The 21,554-nt window shown below is 35.7% G+C and overlaps 1 protein-coding gene across 4 annotated transcripts in view; it reads right to left on the bottom strand.

The window, feature by feature from the left end:
- Nucleotides 1-531: 531 nt before the first annotated feature.
- The window catches only part of FERRY3 (FERRY endosomal RAB5 effector complex subunit 3), a 46,305-nt gene continuing 25,282 nt past the window's right edge, over nt 532-21,554 (bottom strand). For 3 of the 4 annotated variants that reach the window (XM_045874024.3, XM_045874026.3, XM_045874022.3), the window contains 6 exons: nt 21,253-21,381; nt 16,901-16,975; nt 12,056-12,258; nt 2,357-2,414; nt 1,700-1,767; nt 532-1,086 (listed from right to left, as the gene is read on the bottom strand). In XM_045874024.3, coding sequence (XP_045729980.1) covers nt 994-1,086; nt 1,700-1,767; nt 2,357-2,414; nt 12,056-12,258; nt 16,901-16,975; nt 21,253-21,381 — 626 coding nt within the window. In that variant the 3' untranslated portion in view covers nt 532-993. The remainder of the gene's footprint in view (nt 1,087-1,699; nt 1,768-2,356; nt 2,415-12,055; nt 12,259-16,900; nt 16,976-21,252; nt 21,382-21,554) is intronic. The other variant, XM_064591680.1, reaches the window with a different exon arrangement.

Genomic DNA, 21,554 nt, shown 5'->3' with positions numbered 1-21,554 from the left:
ATTGCTTTTGCAAATGTCTTTGTTTAATGTAGTCACTACTCATAGCAAATGTGTTACAGATGGGAGAAATAAGTGATATGCATCATCTGAGAAAGTAGGAAAGATGATGAAAAAGGAGAGGAAACAGAGCAGAGAAAGAAATGGGGACATAGTTATCAGCAATGGAATGCAGGAAGTAGAAGAATGGTTAAGGAAGTTGAGAATGCAGGAAGCAGGATGGAGAAATGAAAATGATCTTTGTTGTCTGACTGTCATAATGTTGCCGAACACTAAAATCCTGCCAGGTGCTGGTTTGGACTAACTTTCCATTGGGCTTGCAAATGAGCATGCTATTTTCCCAGCCCATGAAATGTTATTAATAGACAAGGGCAAGGTCATATAGAGAGGGTGAGACAGAGGTAAAGAATCCAAAGTCCTTTCCTGATTTTTTTTTTCTGACTTATAAAACCTTAGAGTTTTTGAAACAGGAGAATTTAAAAGTTTGTCTCATATGTTTGTGTTTCTACAAAGATTTTCACAAGAAATCCATACTTGCAATGTATATCTCCGTGCCTTTTAATTTTTGCTTGGCAAATAAGGTAAAGGAAAGATTTTATTTTTATGATTAAGTCTTGCACTTGATATGACTCAACCCTTTTGGAAAAGTCAAATGTCTCCATGAAAATGCAATTAACAATCTCCTGTATCAAGTGTCCAGGTATGATATATAAGACGTTTTAACTTACTAATATTCACAGACAGGGCATAACAGTAGAAAAAAAGATTTTTTCATAAAGAAATTTTAAGAATAAATGTATAAGTAAAAGGCTGATCACTAGACTATATGGTATATGAATTTTTGTAAGGTTTCACAGACCTACATCATGATTTGATTTGGGGCTTGGATTACAAGTTCTCTTTCTGGGCATCTTTTGCTTGACAGAATCCCAGCACAGCTCAAGTTCCTGGAAAGTTTAACAGTCTTCTTCTGCCAACGTGTCAGTCTCTAAGGATTTAGTGCTTGGATGTCAGAGTAAGTGTTGACGATACTCGGAAGATCTGGGGGAGCATGTTACTAAGTTGATAAAACATTTCTTCAGAAATACTCTGTTAGAAGTAAAAAAAAAAGTTCACATTTGTTAAATCATCATTGATTTTTAAAATTTTGAAGTAATTTAAAATATGGAACTAGTCCTAGATAGGGAGAGCAGTATATGAAAATTCTCTTTCATGACTGAGTTAACCGCATGGTTATGGACAGGGGGTGTTTTCCTTCTGAGAATCTATGTTGTTTCTGTCAAATAGTAAATTTGATTACCAGAAAAATCCCTAGATAACTCTAGTATAGTCAGTAAGTAAAGTACCACTAATTTTGCTAGGCTCTATATAGAATACAGAATCATTTTTTGCTAATGCCCTTTTACGTGAATTCTTCAATCACATATTTATTGAATTCTTCAATCATAAATGTGGGAAAAAAACCAAAAGAGTCAAATTTGGTTTTGGGGTTAAATAAAAGATCCCTTGAGTGGCAGATGCTGACATCTTTGACAATAAAGTAAATGCTTTTATGGCATCCAAACACTTCTCCCCTTAATAAACAGAAAGCTGTAAGCATTTCATTATGTTATATTGAGTTTAGGACAGGGTGTCTAGCTGTATCTGGGAGCAATATTATAGCAGAGATTAAACTGGGGAGAGATCTATTCAGATAACACACCTGTGGTACTAGGAACTGTACTGTTCTGGAAATTCCTCCATCCCATGAAGCCATTTCCATCATGAAACCTAAAACAGAACAACAGACTTTGCTGAAGTATGAGTTCTGGTCCTCAAACCTACAAGTCCCTTATGAAGATAAACTGAATTTTCATGTGGGGCTTCATGTCTTGCCTTTTTAGGTAGCCACTTGTGTGCAGGAGAGGCTAGGCCCAAAGAACAGATAAACTTCTGCAATCCTTAATTCCCCCTGCCAGAGAGGTTTAACATATTTTTGTTAACGCATTTTTACTCATGATTTCTCAAGTCCTATTTAGTCTCTATACAATGAAGCTAAAGCAGGTTATTAAAGGATAATTGAAGATGTGGTTCTATTTTTTTCTTTTTAAGAAAATAAAAAGGCAATAGAGAGCAAGACATAATCAGAGCAAAATATAAATAATATCCAAATATCCTTGCATTTCAAGAGGGCCAGAGACTTGTTTATTTTATGACTGGAAAAAAGATAAGTAAAAAATATTTGCCTTGTTAAACCACTTTTAATTGAGGCACCAGAGGACAGAGGTAACGTTCATATTCTTCTCCTGGGTTTCTCTAATTTCAGTAGTTGGGACTAAGAAATACAGGTCATGTTGTTAAAATATAAGGTTATGCTCACCTTTGACACACTTAAACACAAGTTCTGCTCTCCTTAAGCACCATGGTATAGTCATTTCCTAAAGAGAGAACCAAAATAAATCATGTTTTTAACAGAATTTTGTAAAAAAAAAAAAAAAAAAAAAATCAAGTCTTAATTTATCTATAACATTGACCTCTACTTTGTGAACAGATCTGGGCAACTTTTTGCTAACTTTAGCTGGATTTCTCTGGTCTTTAGGTATAACTCCTTATAGCTGTTAGATTACATTTGTGGAATAGAAACCAATTTAATTATCCTAGTAAATATAATTTAAAAAATAAACATACCCTTAAAACTTTCTAGATAATTAATTCTAAAGACAAACTGACATCAGAACTCCAACTACTGTGTTTTAGCATGAATAATTCCATTAACTTGTATAATACTGGAACAATGCATCAAAATGCTTTTATTGTATAACATGTTATTTAAAAAGTGACAGAAATACACAAACATCCCATCCCAGCCACCTACCAAACCAAATGTATTCATTTTTCTACATTCCTCTCTAATCTCTGATCAAATGCACACATGAGTGCTACTGCCAGACTATAATCGATTCACTTATAATTTTCTATAGTTACAATCAGTGATTATACCATTTTAAATTCTACTTTTCATTATCTCCAGAATTACTTTTCTATGTTGCGAGTCTTCATAATCATAACTATAATATACATTTATTATTTCATTAGAGTGGTTCTGAACCTTATGGGGTCTTAGGATCTTTTACACTTTTTTTTTTTAAGTTTTTTTTTAAGATTTTTATTTATTTGACAGAGAGAAAGAGAGCACAAGCAGGGGGAGGGGTAAGGAGCAGGGAGCCCAATGCAGGGCTCTATCCCAGGACCCTGGGATCATGACTTGAGCCGAAGGCAGACACTTAACCGACTGAGCCACCCAGGCGCCCCAATATTATACACTCTTAAAAATCAATGAGGACACCAATGAGCTTTTGTCTATGTGGATTTTATCTCTTGATAGTTATTACATTGGAAATTAAAACAGAAAAATGTAAAAAATGAAGCAGCAGAAAGAGAAATTAAAGAATCAATCCCATTTACAACTGCTCCAAAAACTGTAAGATACGTAGGAATAAACCTAACCAAAGAGGTGAAAGACCTGTACTCTGAAAACTACAAAACACTGATAAAAAAAATTTAAGCAACAACAAATGGAAAGACATTCCAAGCTCATGGATTGGAAGAACAAGTATTGTTAAAATGTCTATACTCTCCAAAGCAATCTACAGATTTAATACAATCCCTATCAAAATACCAACAGCATTTTTCACAGAACTAGAACAAACAATCCTAAAATTTGTATGGAACCACAAAACACCCTGAATAGTCAAAGCAACCTTGAAAAAAGAAAAGCAAAGCTGGAGGCATTGCAATTCTGGACTTCAAGTTATATTACAAAGCTGTAGTGATCAAGACAGTATGGTGCTGGCACAAATATAGATACATAGATCAATGGAACAGAATAGAAAACCCAGAAATGAACCCACAACTATATGGTCAATTAATCTTCAACAAAGGAGGCAAGAATATGCAATGGGAAAAAGACAGTCTCTTCAACAAATGGTGTTGGGAAATTGGACAGCAACACACAAAAGAATCAATTTCACTTAGGGTGCCTGGGTGGCTCAGTTGGTTAAGCGACTGCCTTCGGCTCAGGTCACGATCCTGGAGTCCCTGGATCGAGTCCCGCATCGGGCTCCCTGCTCGGCAGGGAGCCTGCTTCTCCCTCTGACCCTCCCCCCTCTCATGTGCTCTCTCTCTCATTCTCTCTGTCTCAAATAAAAAAAAAAAAAATCTTAAAAAAAAAAAAGAATCAATTTCACTTAAAAATGACAATGAAAAACCTATTGCATGTTAACATATTTTTTAAAAAGATTACTTAGTTTAGAGAGAGAGAGAAAGGATGTGTGTGTGCACAAGCAGGGGGTGGGGAGAGGGTGAGGGAGAGAAGGAGACTCCCCCCTGAGTGCAGAGCCCAATATGGGGATCAGTCTCACCACCCTGAGATCATGACCTGAGCCGAAATCAAGAGTCCAACGCTTAACTGACCAAGTCACCCAGGTGCACCTAACATGTTTTGTTTTGTTTTTTTTTTTCAGTAGAAAGTAACTATATTTCCTTAAACAAAAAAATTTAAGCGAGAAGAGTGGCAATGATTTACATATCTTCAAATCTCATTAAACCAGGCGCCTGGTTTAATAGAAGACATCTGGATTCTTATATCCACTCTGCATTTAATCTGTTGTGTACAGCCTCTGGAAAAACTCACTGATGCTCATGAAAAAATGAGAATGGAAAAGACAAATAATGCTTTAGTATCATTATGAAAATATTTTAAATCTTGCTGAGCCCCAGAAAGGGGCTAAGATCCTAGAGGGATCTTCAGAACACAAATTTAAAAACTGCTGTTTTATAGAGTTAAGGTATTGTAATTTATTTAAAATTTATATACATATTATTTTTTAAGTTTTTTTTTAAAGATTTTATTTATTTGACAGAGAGAGAGAGAGTGAGACAGAACATAAGTAGGGGGAGTGGCAGGCAGAGGGTGAAAGAGAAGCAGGTTCTCCACTGAGCAGGGAGCCCAATGTGGGACTCAATCCCAGGATCCAGGGATCATGACCTCAGCTGAAGGCAGATGCTTAACCGACTAAGCCACCCAGGCACCCCTTAAGTTTTAATTTACATTCCAGTTAGTTAACATACAGTGTAATATTAGTTTCGGGTGTACAAATATAGTGATTCAGCACTCCCATACAACACCCAGTGCTCATCACAAGTGCACTCCTTAATCCCCCCACCCACCTCCCCTCTGGTAACCATCAAGTTGTTCTCTATAGTTAAGAGCCTGTTTCTTGGTTTACCTCTCCCTCTTTTTTTTTTCCCCTTTGCTTGTTTTGTTTCTTAAATTCCACATAGGAGTGAAATCATATGGTATTTGTCTTTCTCTAACTGACCTATGTGTAGAATAATACTCTCTAGCTCCACCTATGTTGTTGCAAATGGCAAGATTTCATTCTTTTTTATGGCTGATTAATATTCCATTGTATATACAGACCATATCTTCTTTATCTACTCATCAGTCGATGGACATTTGGGTTCTTTCCATAATTTGGCTATTGTTGATAATGCTGCTATAAACATCGGAGTGCATGTATCCCTTCGAATTAGCATTTTTGTATTCTTTGGGTAAATACCTAGTAGTGGGAACCCTCTTGCACTGTTGGTGGGAATACAAAGTGGTGCAGCCACTCTGAAAAATAGTATGGATATTCCTCAAAAATTTAAAAATAGCCTATAATCCAGCAATTGCACTACTAGGTATATTTATTATTTTATTATTTATAAATAATATAAATATAAACATGTTTTTCTGATATATTTCTGACATTTATTATTCCATCAATGAAATTATATATATGTATGCATGCAAGTATATGTATAGATATGCCATGTATACATGACAGACAGTATATATATACCATCAAACTGACAAGATCTCACTAAAGAATCTCTATTTGCTGTCAGTCAAAAAACCCTGAGTACATGTTTAATCTTTCTACTGGGTGCAGTAAATGTGATGCAATAAACAAATTCATAGCCAAAAAAAGAGAGAAAGAATCACTACTGATCCCTTATTATTAACTAAACTCCATAGTTCATGCAGATTTCCTTAGTTTTTATCTAATGATGTCTTCTGTTCCAGGATCACATCCAGCATACTATACTATATTGAGTTATAATGTCACCTCAGGCCTGTGAGTTTTTCAGACTTTCCTTGTTTTTGATGACCTTACAGTTTTGAGGAGTCCTGGTCAGGTAAGGGATGCCTTCTACTGGAATTTGCTGTTTTTCTCATGGTCAGAGTGGTGCTATGGATTTTGGTAGGAAGACTACAGAGGTAAGGAGCCATTTTTATAATATCATATCAATACACCTTATCAACATGATTTATGACTGTTGACATTGATCTGGATCACCTGCTGAGGCAGTGATTCTCAGGTTTCTCCACTGTAAAGTTATTCCCCTCTCCCGTTCCCCAACCTTTCCATAACATACTCTTTAGAAAGAAGTCACTCACTGTGAACAGCACACATGTAAAAGGTGATTTTTGCTTCCCTCCCTGAAGAATGAGTATCTATATAAATTATTTGGAATTCCTCTGCATTGTTTCTTCTCCCCTATTTATTTATTCAATCATCTGTTTACAATAGTATGAACTTATGGGTATTTACTTTATACAATGGGTTACAATTCAATGATTATTAATTACCAAACCTTTTCTCAGTTTTATATTCTAATTGTCCTTACTGGTAATAATTCACATTAGTGACCACTCCCTTTTTTCATAAAACTTGCCTGACCCCCAAAACTGAGAGCTTTTCCCCTAAGGTCAGGAACAAGACAAGGATGTCCACTCTCATGACTTTTATTCAACATAGTACTAGAGTTCCTAGCCACAGCAATGAGACAACAGAAAGGAGTAAATGTATCCAAATTGGTAAGGAAGAAGTAAAACTTTCACTATTTGCAGATGACATGATACTATATATAGAAAACCCAAAAGACTCCACCAAAAAAACCACCAGAACTGATAAATGAATTCAGGAATGTTACAGGATACAAAATCAATGTACAGAAATCTGTTGCATTTCCATACACTAATAATAAAGCAGTTGAAAGAGAAATGAAGAAAACAATCTCATTTACAACTGTACCAAAAACTGTAAGATACCTAGGAATAAACCTAACCAAAGAGATGAAATACTGTACTCCAAAAACTATAAAACACTGATGAAAGAAATTGAAGATGACACAAAAAATGGAAGACATTCCAACCTCATAGAACAGAAATTTATATTGTTAAAATGTCTATATTACTCAAAGTAATATAAACATTTAATACAATCCCTATCAAAATACCAACAGCATTTTTCACAGAGCTAGAACAAACAACCCTAAAATTTGTATGGAACCACAAAACACCCTGTGTAGCCAAAGCAACCTTGAAAAAAGCAAAGCAAAGCAAAGCTGGAGGCATCGCAATTCTGGACTTCAAGTTATATTACAAAGCTGTAGTGATTCAAGACAGTATGGTGCTGGCACAAAAACAGACACATAGATTAATGGAACAGAATAGAAAACCCAGAAATAAAACCACAACTATATGGTCTTTGACATTAATCTTCAACAGAGGAGGCAAGAATATGCAATGGGAAAAAGTCTCTTCAACAAATGGTGTTGGGAAAATCAGACAGCAATATGCAAAAGAATGAAACTGGACCTATACCATACACAAAAATAAACTCAAAATGGATTAAGGATCTAAATGTGAGATCTGAAACCATAAAAATCCTAGAAGAGAGCACAGGCAGTAATTTCTCTGGTATCAGCTGTAGCAGTATCTTTCTAGATATGTCTCCTGAGGCAAGGGAAACAAAAGCAAAAATAATTGGGACCACATTAAAAAAAAAAAAAAAAAAGCTTCTGCATAGCAAAGCATTAACTAACAGAACTAAAAGACAACCTACTGAACAGGAGAAGATATTTGCAAATGACATATCCGATAAAGGGTTAGTATCCAAAATATATAAAGAACTGACACAACCCAACACCCCAAAACCAAATAATCCAACTAAAAAATGGGCAGGAGACATGAACAGACATTTTTCCAAAGAAGACATCCAGATGGCCAACAGACATGAAAAGATGCTCAACATCACTCATCATCAAGGAAATACAAATCAAAACTACTGTGAGATACCACCTCACACCTGTCAGAATGGCTAAAATCAAAAGCTCAAGAAACAAGTGTTGGTGAATAGGTGGAGAAATAGGAACCCTTCTGTGATGGGGCACCTGGGTGGCTCAGTTGGTTAGGCGACTGCCTTCGGCTCAGGTCATGATCCCTGGGTCCTGGGCTCCCTGCTGGGCCGGAAGCCTGCTTCTCCCTCTCCCACTCCCCCTGCTTGTGTTCCCTCTCATGCTCTCTCTCTCTGTCAATTAAATAAATAAATAAAACCTTAAAAAAAAAAAAAAAAAGGAACCCTTCTGTGCTGCTGGTGGGAGTGCAAACTGGTGCAGCCACTGTGGAAGACAGTATGGTGGTTCCCCAAAAATTTAAAAATAGAACTACCCTACAATCCACTAATCACACAACTGGGTATTTACCCAAAGAATACAAAACCATGAATTCTAAGGATATATACACCCCTATGTTTACTGCAGCATTATTTACAATAGCCAAGCTATGGAAGCAGCCAAAGTGTCTATCAATAAGATGAATGGATAAAGAAGATGTGGTATATATATGCATGGAATATTATTCAGCCATAAAAAGAATGAAATCTTGCCATTTGCAACCACATAGATGGATCTAAGGAGTATAATGCTAAGCAAAATAAGCTTGTCAGAGAAAGACAAATACTGTATGATTTCACTCATATGTGGAATTTAAGAAACAAATGAACAAAGAAAAAAAAAGGAGGGAGGTCAGTGGGGGGATTGGTGAACTAGGTGAAGGGGATTAAGAATACACTTATCTTGATGAGCACTGGGTTGCTATATGGAAGTGCTGAACTACTATACTGCACACCTGAAACTAAAATAACACTATATGTTAACTACGCTGTAATTAAAATTTTTAAAAATGTCAATTATGATTATAATTGCAGACAGTATCTTCTAAAAAATAACAGGCCATACTTGACTATTCAACTTGAATCTTCTGATTAGGGTAAGGTTGAACTGCAGAGGCGATTAAGATTTAGTTGGTATATGTCTTAAAAGTTATATCAGAATTATTTTCTGAGTTCATACACCCACTATTCTTTACTCTCAAGTATATGCCTCTGAGGTACCTGAAATACTATTAATCAGTTTCTCAGTCATTATCTGAAGGTGAGGAACAGTCTGGCATTCTTATTTTTCACGTTCAAAAACAATGGGTTAGGTACAACCACTTTGGGAAACTATTTGGTTGTAAATACCAAAGCTAAACATACACATACCGTTGACACCTAACAATTCCATCCCTAAGTCTATACCTAACAGAAATGCCAAAATCTATGCACTAGAATGTTCATAGCAACATAAGTCATAATAATCAAAACCTAGAAACTACCCAAATGTCCATAAATAGTAGAATGCATTGCTAAATAATTGTGGTCTAATCACACAGTGAAGTAATATCTAACAATGTGAATGAACAATCTACAACCACAGACAATAATAAGGGTAAATTTTGCAAACATAATTATTGAGTGAAAGAAGCCAGATACAGGAATATGTATATATGATTCTACTTATATAAACTACAAAAACAAGCCTAAGTAATCTATGCTTTTCAAAATGGAAAAAAACGGTTACCCTCATGGAGAGAGTATGGTTTACCTGACTGGAAGGGAGCATGAGGATGGCTTCTGGGGTGGTGATAATGTTCTGTTTTATGATCTGGGTATTGGTTACATGGGTGTTAAGTCTGTGAAAATTTGAGCTATATGCTTATGTATACTTTTCTATATGTGTATTCTACTCTAATAAAAATTTAAAAACAAATAACATCTTCATCAGCCACAATTATAATAACTAAAACCTTTAAGTCCCAAATTATTCAGTAAGTTAACAACAAAAAAGAAAAGGAAATCAGGAACTTGATATTTTTGGCTTGCACGTTCATTCCATACCTATCAGGTTAGATTGGCACCAGTATGACAGTATCTGAGATTACAAATATCTATAGAGATAAGCTGGTGATTATCAGGATGTCTTTCTTTTCGCTGATAGATTAGTTTTTCCTTTTTTTTTTTTAAACTGCAATTAATTTCTACAGCTCTAGCTACCACAGAACATGGGCTGTTTCAGACATTATCGTCATTACTGTGCACACGCTAAAATGTGGTAACCGAGCGTCTACAAATTCTGTTTGCTAGAGGAAGTAAACAACACCTGAAAATGCTTTGGGACCCTTGCATGAAAGCTAAAACAAAGATTAACTCTATATCCTGTGCAACGTTGTCTGAGTTTGTAGAATAAACTTCTTGACCCGAATGGATGTTTAAATACAACAAATGGGAGGATCGCGGCTCAATATACTTTTGTGAATTAAAATGGACACTCTGGAAACAAACTTAATGTCCTGCAGCTGGCTGTCCCAATTTAAAACATGTAACTTTTGTAACATTGTGGGAGAGGGAATGCTAGTAGTATCAGATGTCTGGAAGTAAATCCAAACTTAGTGACTTTTGGAAATACTGTTTTTGAGGTTGTTTCCCACCTACATATAACCATTTTTATAAACTGGTTAACCAGGAGTCCAGCTGCAGGAATGTTTGGATGTTTCCTTGCGGCTGGAATTCATCACAAACTTTGTTATTCTCCAACACTTTTATAGATGGACTAGTTAGTGATAACTTAACAATGGCTAAACATTCCTGATGGAACTAAAACTTTATAAAGCTACAGTTGAAAAAACCCCAAACAAACCATGTGTGTTAATCTCTCCTGATACCATATTAGGTATGACTTAGGCTATATAAGTGAATGGAATGATAAATCAGGCAGTTGGATACACCTTTCATAGGATGGAGCCAGAATTCTCTTAATTGAAACAACGTGTCTGATGAAAATACAAATGGGATGTAAGTGGTAAATCATTTAAAATCACCTCATCTTACCTGGAATTGATTTTGTGTGTGTGTTTACATAGGGTATTGCATTTAAAATGAATGAATCGAAATGTTTTGCTCTAAAAAGCAGCATTTATACATCTTTTATTTCAAGAAATAACTTTTAATAATCAATGATCAAACTTCCTTCCTGACATTCACAATTTGCATTAAGCCATTTCATTTAAAAAAAAAAAAGCCACCTCCAAACCAGCAGGCCCCAAGTTGCTGATGTGGGTCCTTCATCACCAGGCTGACCACTAGCTTTCCCAGAAGCACTTGACTGCACCACCACTGTTTTGAGGCTACTTTGTTTCTCCAGGCTATTTGAAATTGAGTTTTGGTCTTTGTATTATTTCTTCAGCTTATTCCCTAACCAGTTTTTATGTGGATGAGAAGGAAAACAGGAGAGAAAGCAGTCACGGGAAGATTTTTTTCCAAAATATGAAACAAAGCACAGTACATAATAAAATGAATGGATGATTATGCCACATTTTAACTGTAGAAGCCAACACTTACATTATCCAAAAAGCATCCTTGAGCATCTTTGAGAGAATGTTAAAATGAGGCTGGCTTCTTCCTGTTGTCTAGTATCTCCTTCTGTTGCCTATTAATGCATACTCAGAGAATGCAAACTAATTTTAATGTTAGTGTAGGCCAAATATAAATGTGGAGGTAAATCTAATGCTACTTAAGACAAAAATGGAGGAAGAGGGAGAGAAGTAGGGGTATATGTCTTATCCAAAGCTAAAGCTAATTCTGATTTTCTAGTTTACCTACTATAAGGCTATAATTCTCTGAACATAAATGGTTAAGGATTATTCACTATTTTGTATCATATGTCACTCAGTGCTGTTAACCAGATAGGAGATTCAAAGGTCCATTAGTTTTTTAAAAAGTGCTTTTAAAATGTAAAGTGGATTATTATTACTACACAATATTGATGGTTAACATATTTATAAAATTATGGTATTCTTCTATCTGCTTACCTCTGACATATCATGCACCAGTAAGAGAGGTATGCTTATTGTTGTGATGTCATGGGTACAGCAAACCTTGAGTATATTTCGGAGTCCCATAATGGCAGGATCTCGAGCAGTGATGTTTCCTGATTTCACATTGTCATCCACACAAAGGTGGAAAGCAACATGTATTTCTGAGAGATTAGAATGCCGTGTAATGTAAAATTCTCCTGTGAACACCAAATACAATCATGATTTTCAAATGAATAAATCACATTCATCGATAGGCTTTATAAGTAACTATAATTAGGGCAGTCAATGAGCTGAACTAGGAGAGGTATCAGGAACCTATGTTGGGCTCAGGAAGCAAATACAGCCATTGCTCGTTACTTCTTGGAAAGGTGATGAAAAAAAGAGACAATAGCCAATTTTGCATTAGGTTCACAAATTGGTATGGTGACCACCAAGTCTTAAGTAAGTAAATCAAATGAGTACTTTTTGATGTAAATGCTCAAAATGTCCTACTTAACTCAAAGTGAGCATGTAAAAAAACAGGTTGCTTGATTACCTCTCTTCCCCACACCCTAAATCAGCATTCTCCATCTGAATTTGTGGATCTAATCTCCCTTCAGTTAGTTAATGGCACAGGACAAAACACAGAAGTTGCCCTTAATTACTTTCTATATCTCAGTATCTCTTCCCTAATCCACAATACAATTCATCATCAACTACTTTAAGTAATATCTCCAACAAATATCTCAAATCTGAGATACTCCATTTTAATTGCTATTACCCTACCTCATGCTCTTACCCTAGGTTCATGCTACCATCATCTCTCACCTAGGTTTTTGTCAAAGCCTCTTAATTAATCTCTCTGCTCCCAGTCTTGCCTACCTACAAACCATTTCCACATTTGCAGCCCAAACAATCTCAATATAAATCAGATTATAAAACTCTGCTACTTAACATTGTCCAACAGGCTCACACTTCATTCAGAAAACAATCCAAGCTCTTTACTGTGGTTCCCGTGGCCTATGTGACCTGGATGCTGCCTAGCTATCTGTCCTCGTCTTACCCTCTCCTCTGTCCCAGCCACACAGGCTTTTGTAAAGTTCTTCAAACCCCAAATCAGGGCTGCCTTGTCCAAGTTTTTCCCCAAGATTCTTATACGGCTGACTTCTTTTTACAATGATGTCTCAGATCAAAGGTCACCTCCTCAGAGAGCTCTTCCTTGACTGTCTCATCTGGTATAGGACACCCCTCACTTCTTCTTCTCCACATTGTTCTGTTTTATTTTCTTCTCAGCACTGAAATTCTTTGAGATTATTTTATTTTTAAAAAGTTTTATTTAAATTCAATTTAATTTATACTGTATTATTAGTTTCACAGGTAGAATTCAGTGATTCATCAGTTGCGTACAACACTCAGTGCTCATCACATCACGTGTCCTCCTTAATGCCCATCCCCCAGTTATTCCAACCCCCACCCACCTCCCCTCCAGCAACCCTGTTCCCTACAGTTAAGAATCTCCTATGGTTTGCCTCCCTCTCTGCTTTCCTCTTATTTTTCCTTCCCTTTCCCTATGTTCATCTGTTTTGTTTCTTAAATTCCACATGAGTGAAATCATATGGTATTTGCTTTTTCTGACTGACTTATTTCACTTAGTACAATACCCTCTAGTTCCATCCATGTCATTGCAAATGGCAAGATTTCATTCTTTTTGATGGCTGAGTAAAATTCCATTATATATATATGTGTGTGGGTATAATGTGTGTGTACACACATATATGACCTTTTTTATCTATTCATCTGTTGATGGACATCTGGGCTCTTTCTATAGTTTGGCTATTGTGGACATTGCTGCTATAAACACTGGGGTGCAGGTACCCCTTTGGATCACTATGTTTGTACCCTTTGGGTAAATACCTAGAATGCACTTGCTGGGTTGTAAGGTAGCTCTATTTTTAACTTTCTGAGGAACCTCCATAGTGTTTTCCAGAGTGGCTGCACCAGTTTGCATTCCCGCTAACAGTGTAGGAGGGTTCCCCTTCCTCTGCATCCTCACCAATATCTGTTGTTTCCTGACTTGTTAATTTTAGCCATTTTGACCAGCGTGAGGTGGTATCTCATTCAGGTTTTGATTTGTATTTCCCTGATGTTGAGTGATGTTGAGCATATTTTTATGCGTCTGTTGTCCATCTGAATGTCTCCTTCGGAGAAATGTATGTTCATGCCTTCTGCCCATTTCTTGACTGGATTTTTTGTTTTTTGAGTGTTGAATTTGGTAAGTTCTTTTATAGATTCTGGGTACTTGCCCTTTATCTGATAAGATATTTGCAAAGATCTTCTCCAATTCCGTAGGCTGCCTTTTAGTTTTGTTGACTATTTCCTTTGCTGTGCAAAAGCTTTTTTATCAAAGAGACCATTGTTTCTGCTCAATGACTACAGGGATTTTGTCTATCTTGTTTAATGTTCTATCTCCAGCACACAGAACAGTGCCTGGTACATAGAAGGTACTTAATAAGTATTTGTTGAATGACTTGATGAACAAATGTTTATAGACAAGCCTTAAAATCCATGCTTCCTATAATCACTCCATTTTCTATGTAGCCACACTAGCCATCAGCCTTTATATTCTACAGTTTCTCTCAGTATAAATATGTAAAATATACAAGCTTATAAAGAATATGTTTTTACAAACACACATGCCTCCCTGGAAATTCTGATATGAAAATTCTAGGAAAGCTTTGCTTCTAAGAACTACACTTACATCACTAACCCCTGCCCTCACAAATTCTGCTTCCCCTTGCTTCAAAGTCATTATCTTAGGATTTTACTTATATTGATTTATAAACACAGAGTATGCTTAAAAATATTTGATATACATTAGCACAGTGTTTACTCATCTGTAGTTACCAGTGTTTGTAAGCTGTATCCATGGATGCCACTAACAGGCCCCATGCAAGGGCCTTTTTTTTTTTTTTTGACTTAAGATAAAAGATGAAAAGAAGAGTACAGTTACAATTACCCTGGAAGGCAATAAAAGATGCAGACTGCCTATCAGAAACCTGGCAGACTGTATGAGACAGTATCATTCTGGGCCCAGTGAAGTATATTACCTCCTCAACTCTAACTGATCATTGAGATGAGGGGAGTGGCAGCATTAAATATGGGCTATGGTCCAGTGATGAGGCAGATGACTTAGTGAACGAGTCAGGTGCTCCTAATCCCCAAATTGGCACTGCTTTGTTTGACCTTACATGATTTGTCTCTTGGTCTCATTTTACCCAGTAGTGAAATGGGGATCATGGAGCTGGCAGTGGTCATCAAAATAATATGATATAGCAGAAGGACTAGATTGGGTATTGAGAAAATCTGGTCTCTAAGCACTTATTGGCTGAGTGATCTTGGGCAAATCAATTTGATTTATAGATCCTCTGTACTTCATGTAAGAATGAGAAAAATAATGCCTGACTGCTTTTCTTACAAAGCTGTTGTGAGAGTTAGATAATATAAACCATAAATACTTAGATAATGATAGAGCAAACCTCCTGGTAATAAATATATAAATAAAACTGTTTTCTTTTTCAACCTGAAAACTTAAAAGCATTTGTGATTTGGATCTTTCATCATCTCTGGTAAACTTTCTTGCTGTTGGCATCCTTTAACAAATGGAAATTCAGATGCTGTCAGCATAGCTAACCCAATAGTTTGATACTCCTTTTCTAATGCGGACTACGACATATCCTCCTGATTTGGTGGTAATAATGTGATACTAACCTATAGGCTCTTCCCAAAAAGGAGCAAGGAAGGAAATAAATATAGCAAGAGAGAGGTAAGTTGAAAAAAACCCACACATCAGTACCTCCGGAATAGGTAATGAGATTGGCACATTTTAAGAAAGCCACAAAATATGGATGATTTAAATTATGGATCTGTGCAGAGAAATACAATAAATCCTGTCTCAATGAAGATATTTTTAGATAGAGAGGAGGACAGTTTCCTGTTCCACAAAGTGGAGGAAACAGCATGTGGTGATGCAATCCTGCCTCTAACATTACCCACGAAGGTAGAATCTCTGAAGGCGGGAGGGAGTTCGGAAGCTGATGACCACAAGCTAACTGACTGGGACTGACAAGATGAATACCAGAAAGCGACATGCTATTTGCTTATTAAATGGAATGTGACCTACATGTAGAAAATCTGGGGTAGAAACACTGAGGAAACAACCTAGTTATTTAGGAAAATGCAAACTTTACTAGTTAGCTCAAAAGACTTTATGCTTGTGAACTGATGATATGCCTTCCTTGCTATACTCTGTCATCTGAACACTACAAGATCACCAGAGTGAATTCAATCTGGAAGAGGATGAAGAGCCTGAATTTCCATTTGATAAATAATCTATCTGAAAATAACAAAGGAAATTAAAGAAATGGGAAACAGGAACAGTTATGGGGAGGTGGAAATAAGAAAGATTCTAAATTATATGACTCATGTTCTTTCCACAAGTTCAACTGTTTCCGTCTCTAGTACTGTTTATATTTCAGAGTAAAAATGACTTCTTGCTTCATTTAAGAAACTAAGAAACAATGTATAACAGAAGAATTTTAAAATAGCAAATGGGATTAAATTTATGCAATTGTCTGGACAATTTTTATTGTATGGATCTAGAAAGTCAGTACTAGTATAAGAATAAAGATTTAAATTGCAGAACATCTGTGAAAGTATATTCTGTAGATACAATGTTGTTTCAAAGTGATACATTGACAAACTTCTTATAATGTATACACCATAAGAACTTTTATTTCAAATCTATGATCTCCATGGATGTGATCATAAGAAAATTGCAATTTCAAATAAAATACTACTTACCAGGTAAAATATTTAAGTAGTTTCTGTCAGCATTTTTAGCCTTATCATCATTTCCTCCATTTCGGTTTCCAGAATCTATTCATGAGATAATACAACATGAAAGAACATAACAACATATGAAGACACATTTAATTCTACTGCTCCCCAAACAATCACAATAACAGCAAAAATTTACTAAGGATAGCTAGGTGCCAGGCATTCTGATACATGTTTTACATGCATAATCTCATTTAATTCTCACAAAACCCCTAAAACACAACCTCATGAGGTAGATACTGTTACTATCTTCATTGCATATATGAGGGAACAGAGGGTTACATAAGTTAAGTAACTTAACCAAGGATGCACAGTAAGTGGCAGAACCAGGTCTTGAACTCACATACCCAGATTCCAAACCCTATGGGCTTAACCACATTTGACTTGGCAGTACCCTATTTTTCATCTGGGAGGTTCAGGGCACTAAATTAACTACACATAAAACAACTTCATTAGATAGTTGCAGAGTGGCCATCTTTATTTTTAGAATCGGAGTCACTGTTGCTGATATAACTTGTTCAGGACTACAAGCAATGGTTAGTAGTACCAGGAATCACTTGATATTCAGCCCATTCTGAAATCTGTTACTTCTTATCTGACACCATATACAATTTATTTCAAATAGATACATGAGACTTTGTTTCAAATGGGAACTTCTTGTGTTAGATATTCAATAGTTGTTTTTTCTTTCTGGAAGGCATGATATTATTTAGACGGATAAATACCGGTAAAATAAATCACAATTGACCATACATTATTATAATTGGACACAAATTATTTTACATATGTACATGTATTTTTTTTAAAGATTCTATTTATTTATTTGACAGAGACAGAGACCGCGAGAGCAGGAACACAAGCAGGGGGAGTGGAAAAGGGAGAAGCAGGCTTCCTGCAGAGCAGGGAGCCCAATGTGGGACTTGATCCCAGGACTCTGGGATCATGACCTGAGCCGAAGGCAGCTGCTTAACGACTGAGCTACCCAGGCACCCCTGTACATGTATTTTTAATAGATTTCTTATAAGATTCAGATGTATCTTCTACCAAAACTCAAAAATGCAGAATGAATATTAGCATTCAAAGCAGCTACCTTTAAGATGGTGTATATGTATTCCAATTAAATACAAAACTATTTGGAATGGCTGTCAGCATCAGAGTATCACTTGAAAACAGTCAGATCTTCAAATGAGTAAACTGAAAATACCAAGGGCAATTATGCTTTCAAAAATGTTCTGAATGAAAGTAATTTACTATTTTTACTTAGCGAATACTCGGAATAATTGATTATATCATTGTACCTTGTAAAATATTTTGTCAATAGAGGGAGAAAGAGGCAGAGAGAGGAGGCTCTGTGTTGCCAGAATCTATATTTAATGTAATAGTCTGTCTCTCATACAGAGCGATACAACTGATAGGCTTTTTTTTTTTTTTTAAGATTTTATTTATTCATTTGAGAGAGAGACAGACAGAGACAGAGAGAACACAAGCAGGGGGAGAGGGAGAAGCAGATTCCCCACTGAGCTGGGAGCCGGACATGGGACTCAATCCCAGGACCTGGGAATCATGACCTGAGCTTAACCATCTAGCCACCCAGGCACCCCAGCAACTGATAAGTTTTGAATAAATGTCTGATCATAGCACAGAAAACAAAAGAAATGATAAATAAGGACTCTAACAATTTTGTTTACATGGGGTATGAACAAACAGAATCCCTACTAAGTGAATAAGAGAGAACAGTTCATAGCCTATTCCCCTCTCCATGTTTTAATGGTAATACCTTGTAATATTAAGAAAATTACTATTTTTCATTTTTAAAAAAATGTATATAACATGTACACAGAAAACAAAATTGCTTTTGGCTTGTTATCGTGGATTGTAGAAATATAAAGATTCTAATATAATGAACACAGTAAGGAAAACAATGGAATGCCTTAGAATAAATAGGTACTTGAGTATCAGGATGTAAACGTGTAGAACAAATACGTGGGTGTGCACAGAAGAGGAAAAGACAGAGAAAGTATTTTCACTGAGCTCTTCTATGACAACATGTGGGTTCCTTTCAGAAAGTTGTCTTTTATAGACCTGCTTGTTTCACTGACTCACTTAAACCACAAAATAGTTGCTTGAACAAGAACAAAATAATACCATGATTTACACACATTGCCTTAACTGTATGTGGTTTGAAAACTTCCTGTCATTTGCTGCACACTTTCTATCTCTCATAAATATACTTAGAATCCTCCTCCTTCTCCCACACCTGTCATGATCTCAATCTTCATGCTTTTAGTCACTACTAAGAATAATATTAAGATATTTCTGATTACATCACTGCTAGTTTGAATGAGATGGAGGAAGAAGATGGTAGAAGAATAAGAGGACACACTGGAATTTTCTGAAAGGTCTTTTGTTATGTTAGGATACATTTCTGTTATGACTTCCTCACACAGCCTGGCTCTGTCATATATGACACACAGTGTCACACAAAGCCACAGTTCCCTAGAGTGGGAATATAAACTAGGGGTGAGGCTATGGAGAGCAACAGCTAACACTATCAAAACTACCAATGTATGTACCCTTTAACCCAGTAATTTCTCTTTCGGAGTCTATTCCTAGAGATATGCTCACACATGCACAATGATGTACACATAAGGTGATTCATGCGTTATTACTTATAGTAGCAAAAATGCTGGGACAGATTAAATGTCTACCATGGAATTGATTAATAAAGGATGCCTTGCAATGGACTACTATGGGGCAGTGGAAAGCTAATAAGGATGTTTTTTATGCACTGATATGATATGATGGCCAAAATAAATAAATATTCAGTAAAAAAAGCAAAATACGGAAAAGTGTGCAGAGAAAGATGCTACTTGTGTAAAAAGGAAAAATAAATACAGGCACACACATACACGCATGGATACACATATAGACATAGGTCTGGAGGTACAAGGCAGCCTTGGCTGCCTCTGCGGGGTGGGGGAAACTGAATGGCTGGCAGACAATTATGAAGACCTTCACCGTATGCTCTTTTGTACAGTTTAAATTGTGAATCTTGAGACTGTTTTACCTATTTAGGAAATGATTAAAAAATAAAACAAGTTTTTAGAAGTCTATTGAATATGGAAACCATAGTGAGTGCTAATCAAGTCTAGAGAGCTACCTTCTAGCATCAGGAGAAAGGGAGAAATTCTACAAATTACATTGGGAGAGGAACAAAGACAGCAAGCAAAGATAAAACAATATCTCTTTGCTTACTACAAAACACAAAACATATGAACCAAAAGTACTATGATGGTTTCTTTTAAACACTACAATTGCAAAACAAACCAACAAAATAGACATCCAAGTACCAGAGGAAGATTTAAAAGTTTGACCAGCCACACTTTAAAAACTTGCCATATTTTATTTTTTGGGTAAGACATCAAGTTTTTATTAAAAAATAAAATAAAATACTGAGTATGCATTAAAGCCAAATAAGAACATATACTGTTATTTTATGCCTGTGATATAATATGAAATGTCTGAAAAATAAGAAACATGCAACTTACATATATTTTGAATGGATATTACCCTTATATTTAGCTCTTAACTAAAACTTATGATGCCAATTTAATTTATAAAGAAACTACTTTTTAAACTTATATTTTTCAATTAAAAAATAGAACTCTGTAATTTCAGCCGAAGTTCTTTCCTTTACCCATATCTTCCCTTAAGTCTAAGAATAAATAGAAATCTACAGAGAGATGCCACGAACATTTTCTATAGCTTTAAAAATAATTTTCCAGCAAATTTCTCAAATAGTTAGAAAGGATATTTATATTATGGATAAATATGGAAAAAAAAACAGGACATAGTTCTGGACATAGTAATTTTTCAAAAGAACAATCAAAAACAACTCTTATAACTGACTTCCTACTACCTAAGAGGGATCAAAGGTAGAACATTTAAAAAGTATATTTTGTGCTAACATTTACTCTATCACTTCAGTGCCCTTTGAGGTAGTAATTATGTCCACTTTAGAGATACAGAACTTGGATGAAAAGACCACCAACTTTCCACTGAGTACTTTAAAGTGTAACTACAGAATTTAAATTTAAAGACAGTTTTTGCTAAGGTTATTGAACAAAGTCACGCAAAGAAGGAAATTAAGAACAGAAGTCAAGCTTTTAAAGATCTTGAATTTTGTTCTTAATTTCTTTCTTCCACTTTTCCACCAATACAACTTTCTGTATTTTAATAATAGTCCACATGCTATTAGAGTGCTTAGGGACAGAATACACTGAAAGTGAAATTTTGAAAAATTTAGTTTTACTGACCATGTGATTCTTTCAACTTACTCCTTCGTTGGGTTCTAGCATAAAGTACCACCTGCTGGACAACTTGCAGCTGCTCTTCAATTCGGGGAAAATGGAAGTCAGTACATTCTTGGCAAACTGTGGCAAAATCTAAAGAACCCAAAACATTTATGAACTTCTATAGATGAACTATCAAATGTTGAGTATTTACTTACAGACAATGAGAGCTAGCAGAATAAAATATAAAATTCACAAATATGATTTCTTATACTTGCCCTTTCAATGCTTATGTCTTAAGTTAGGGGACAGAGATTTTGTTTGAA

This window comes from Mirounga angustirostris, unplaced genomic scaffold, assembly GCF_029215605.1.
Source record: "Mirounga angustirostris isolate CCGP_5_RB_7025 unplaced genomic scaffold, mMirAng1.0.hap1 SCAF_5, whole genome shotgun sequence".
Lineage (NCBI taxonomy): Eukaryota > Metazoa > Chordata > Mammalia > Carnivora > Phocidae > Mirounga > Mirounga angustirostris.
The sequence above is the reverse complement of the archived record's forward strand: the minus strand, read 5'-3'. Positions and strand labels throughout refer to the sequence as shown.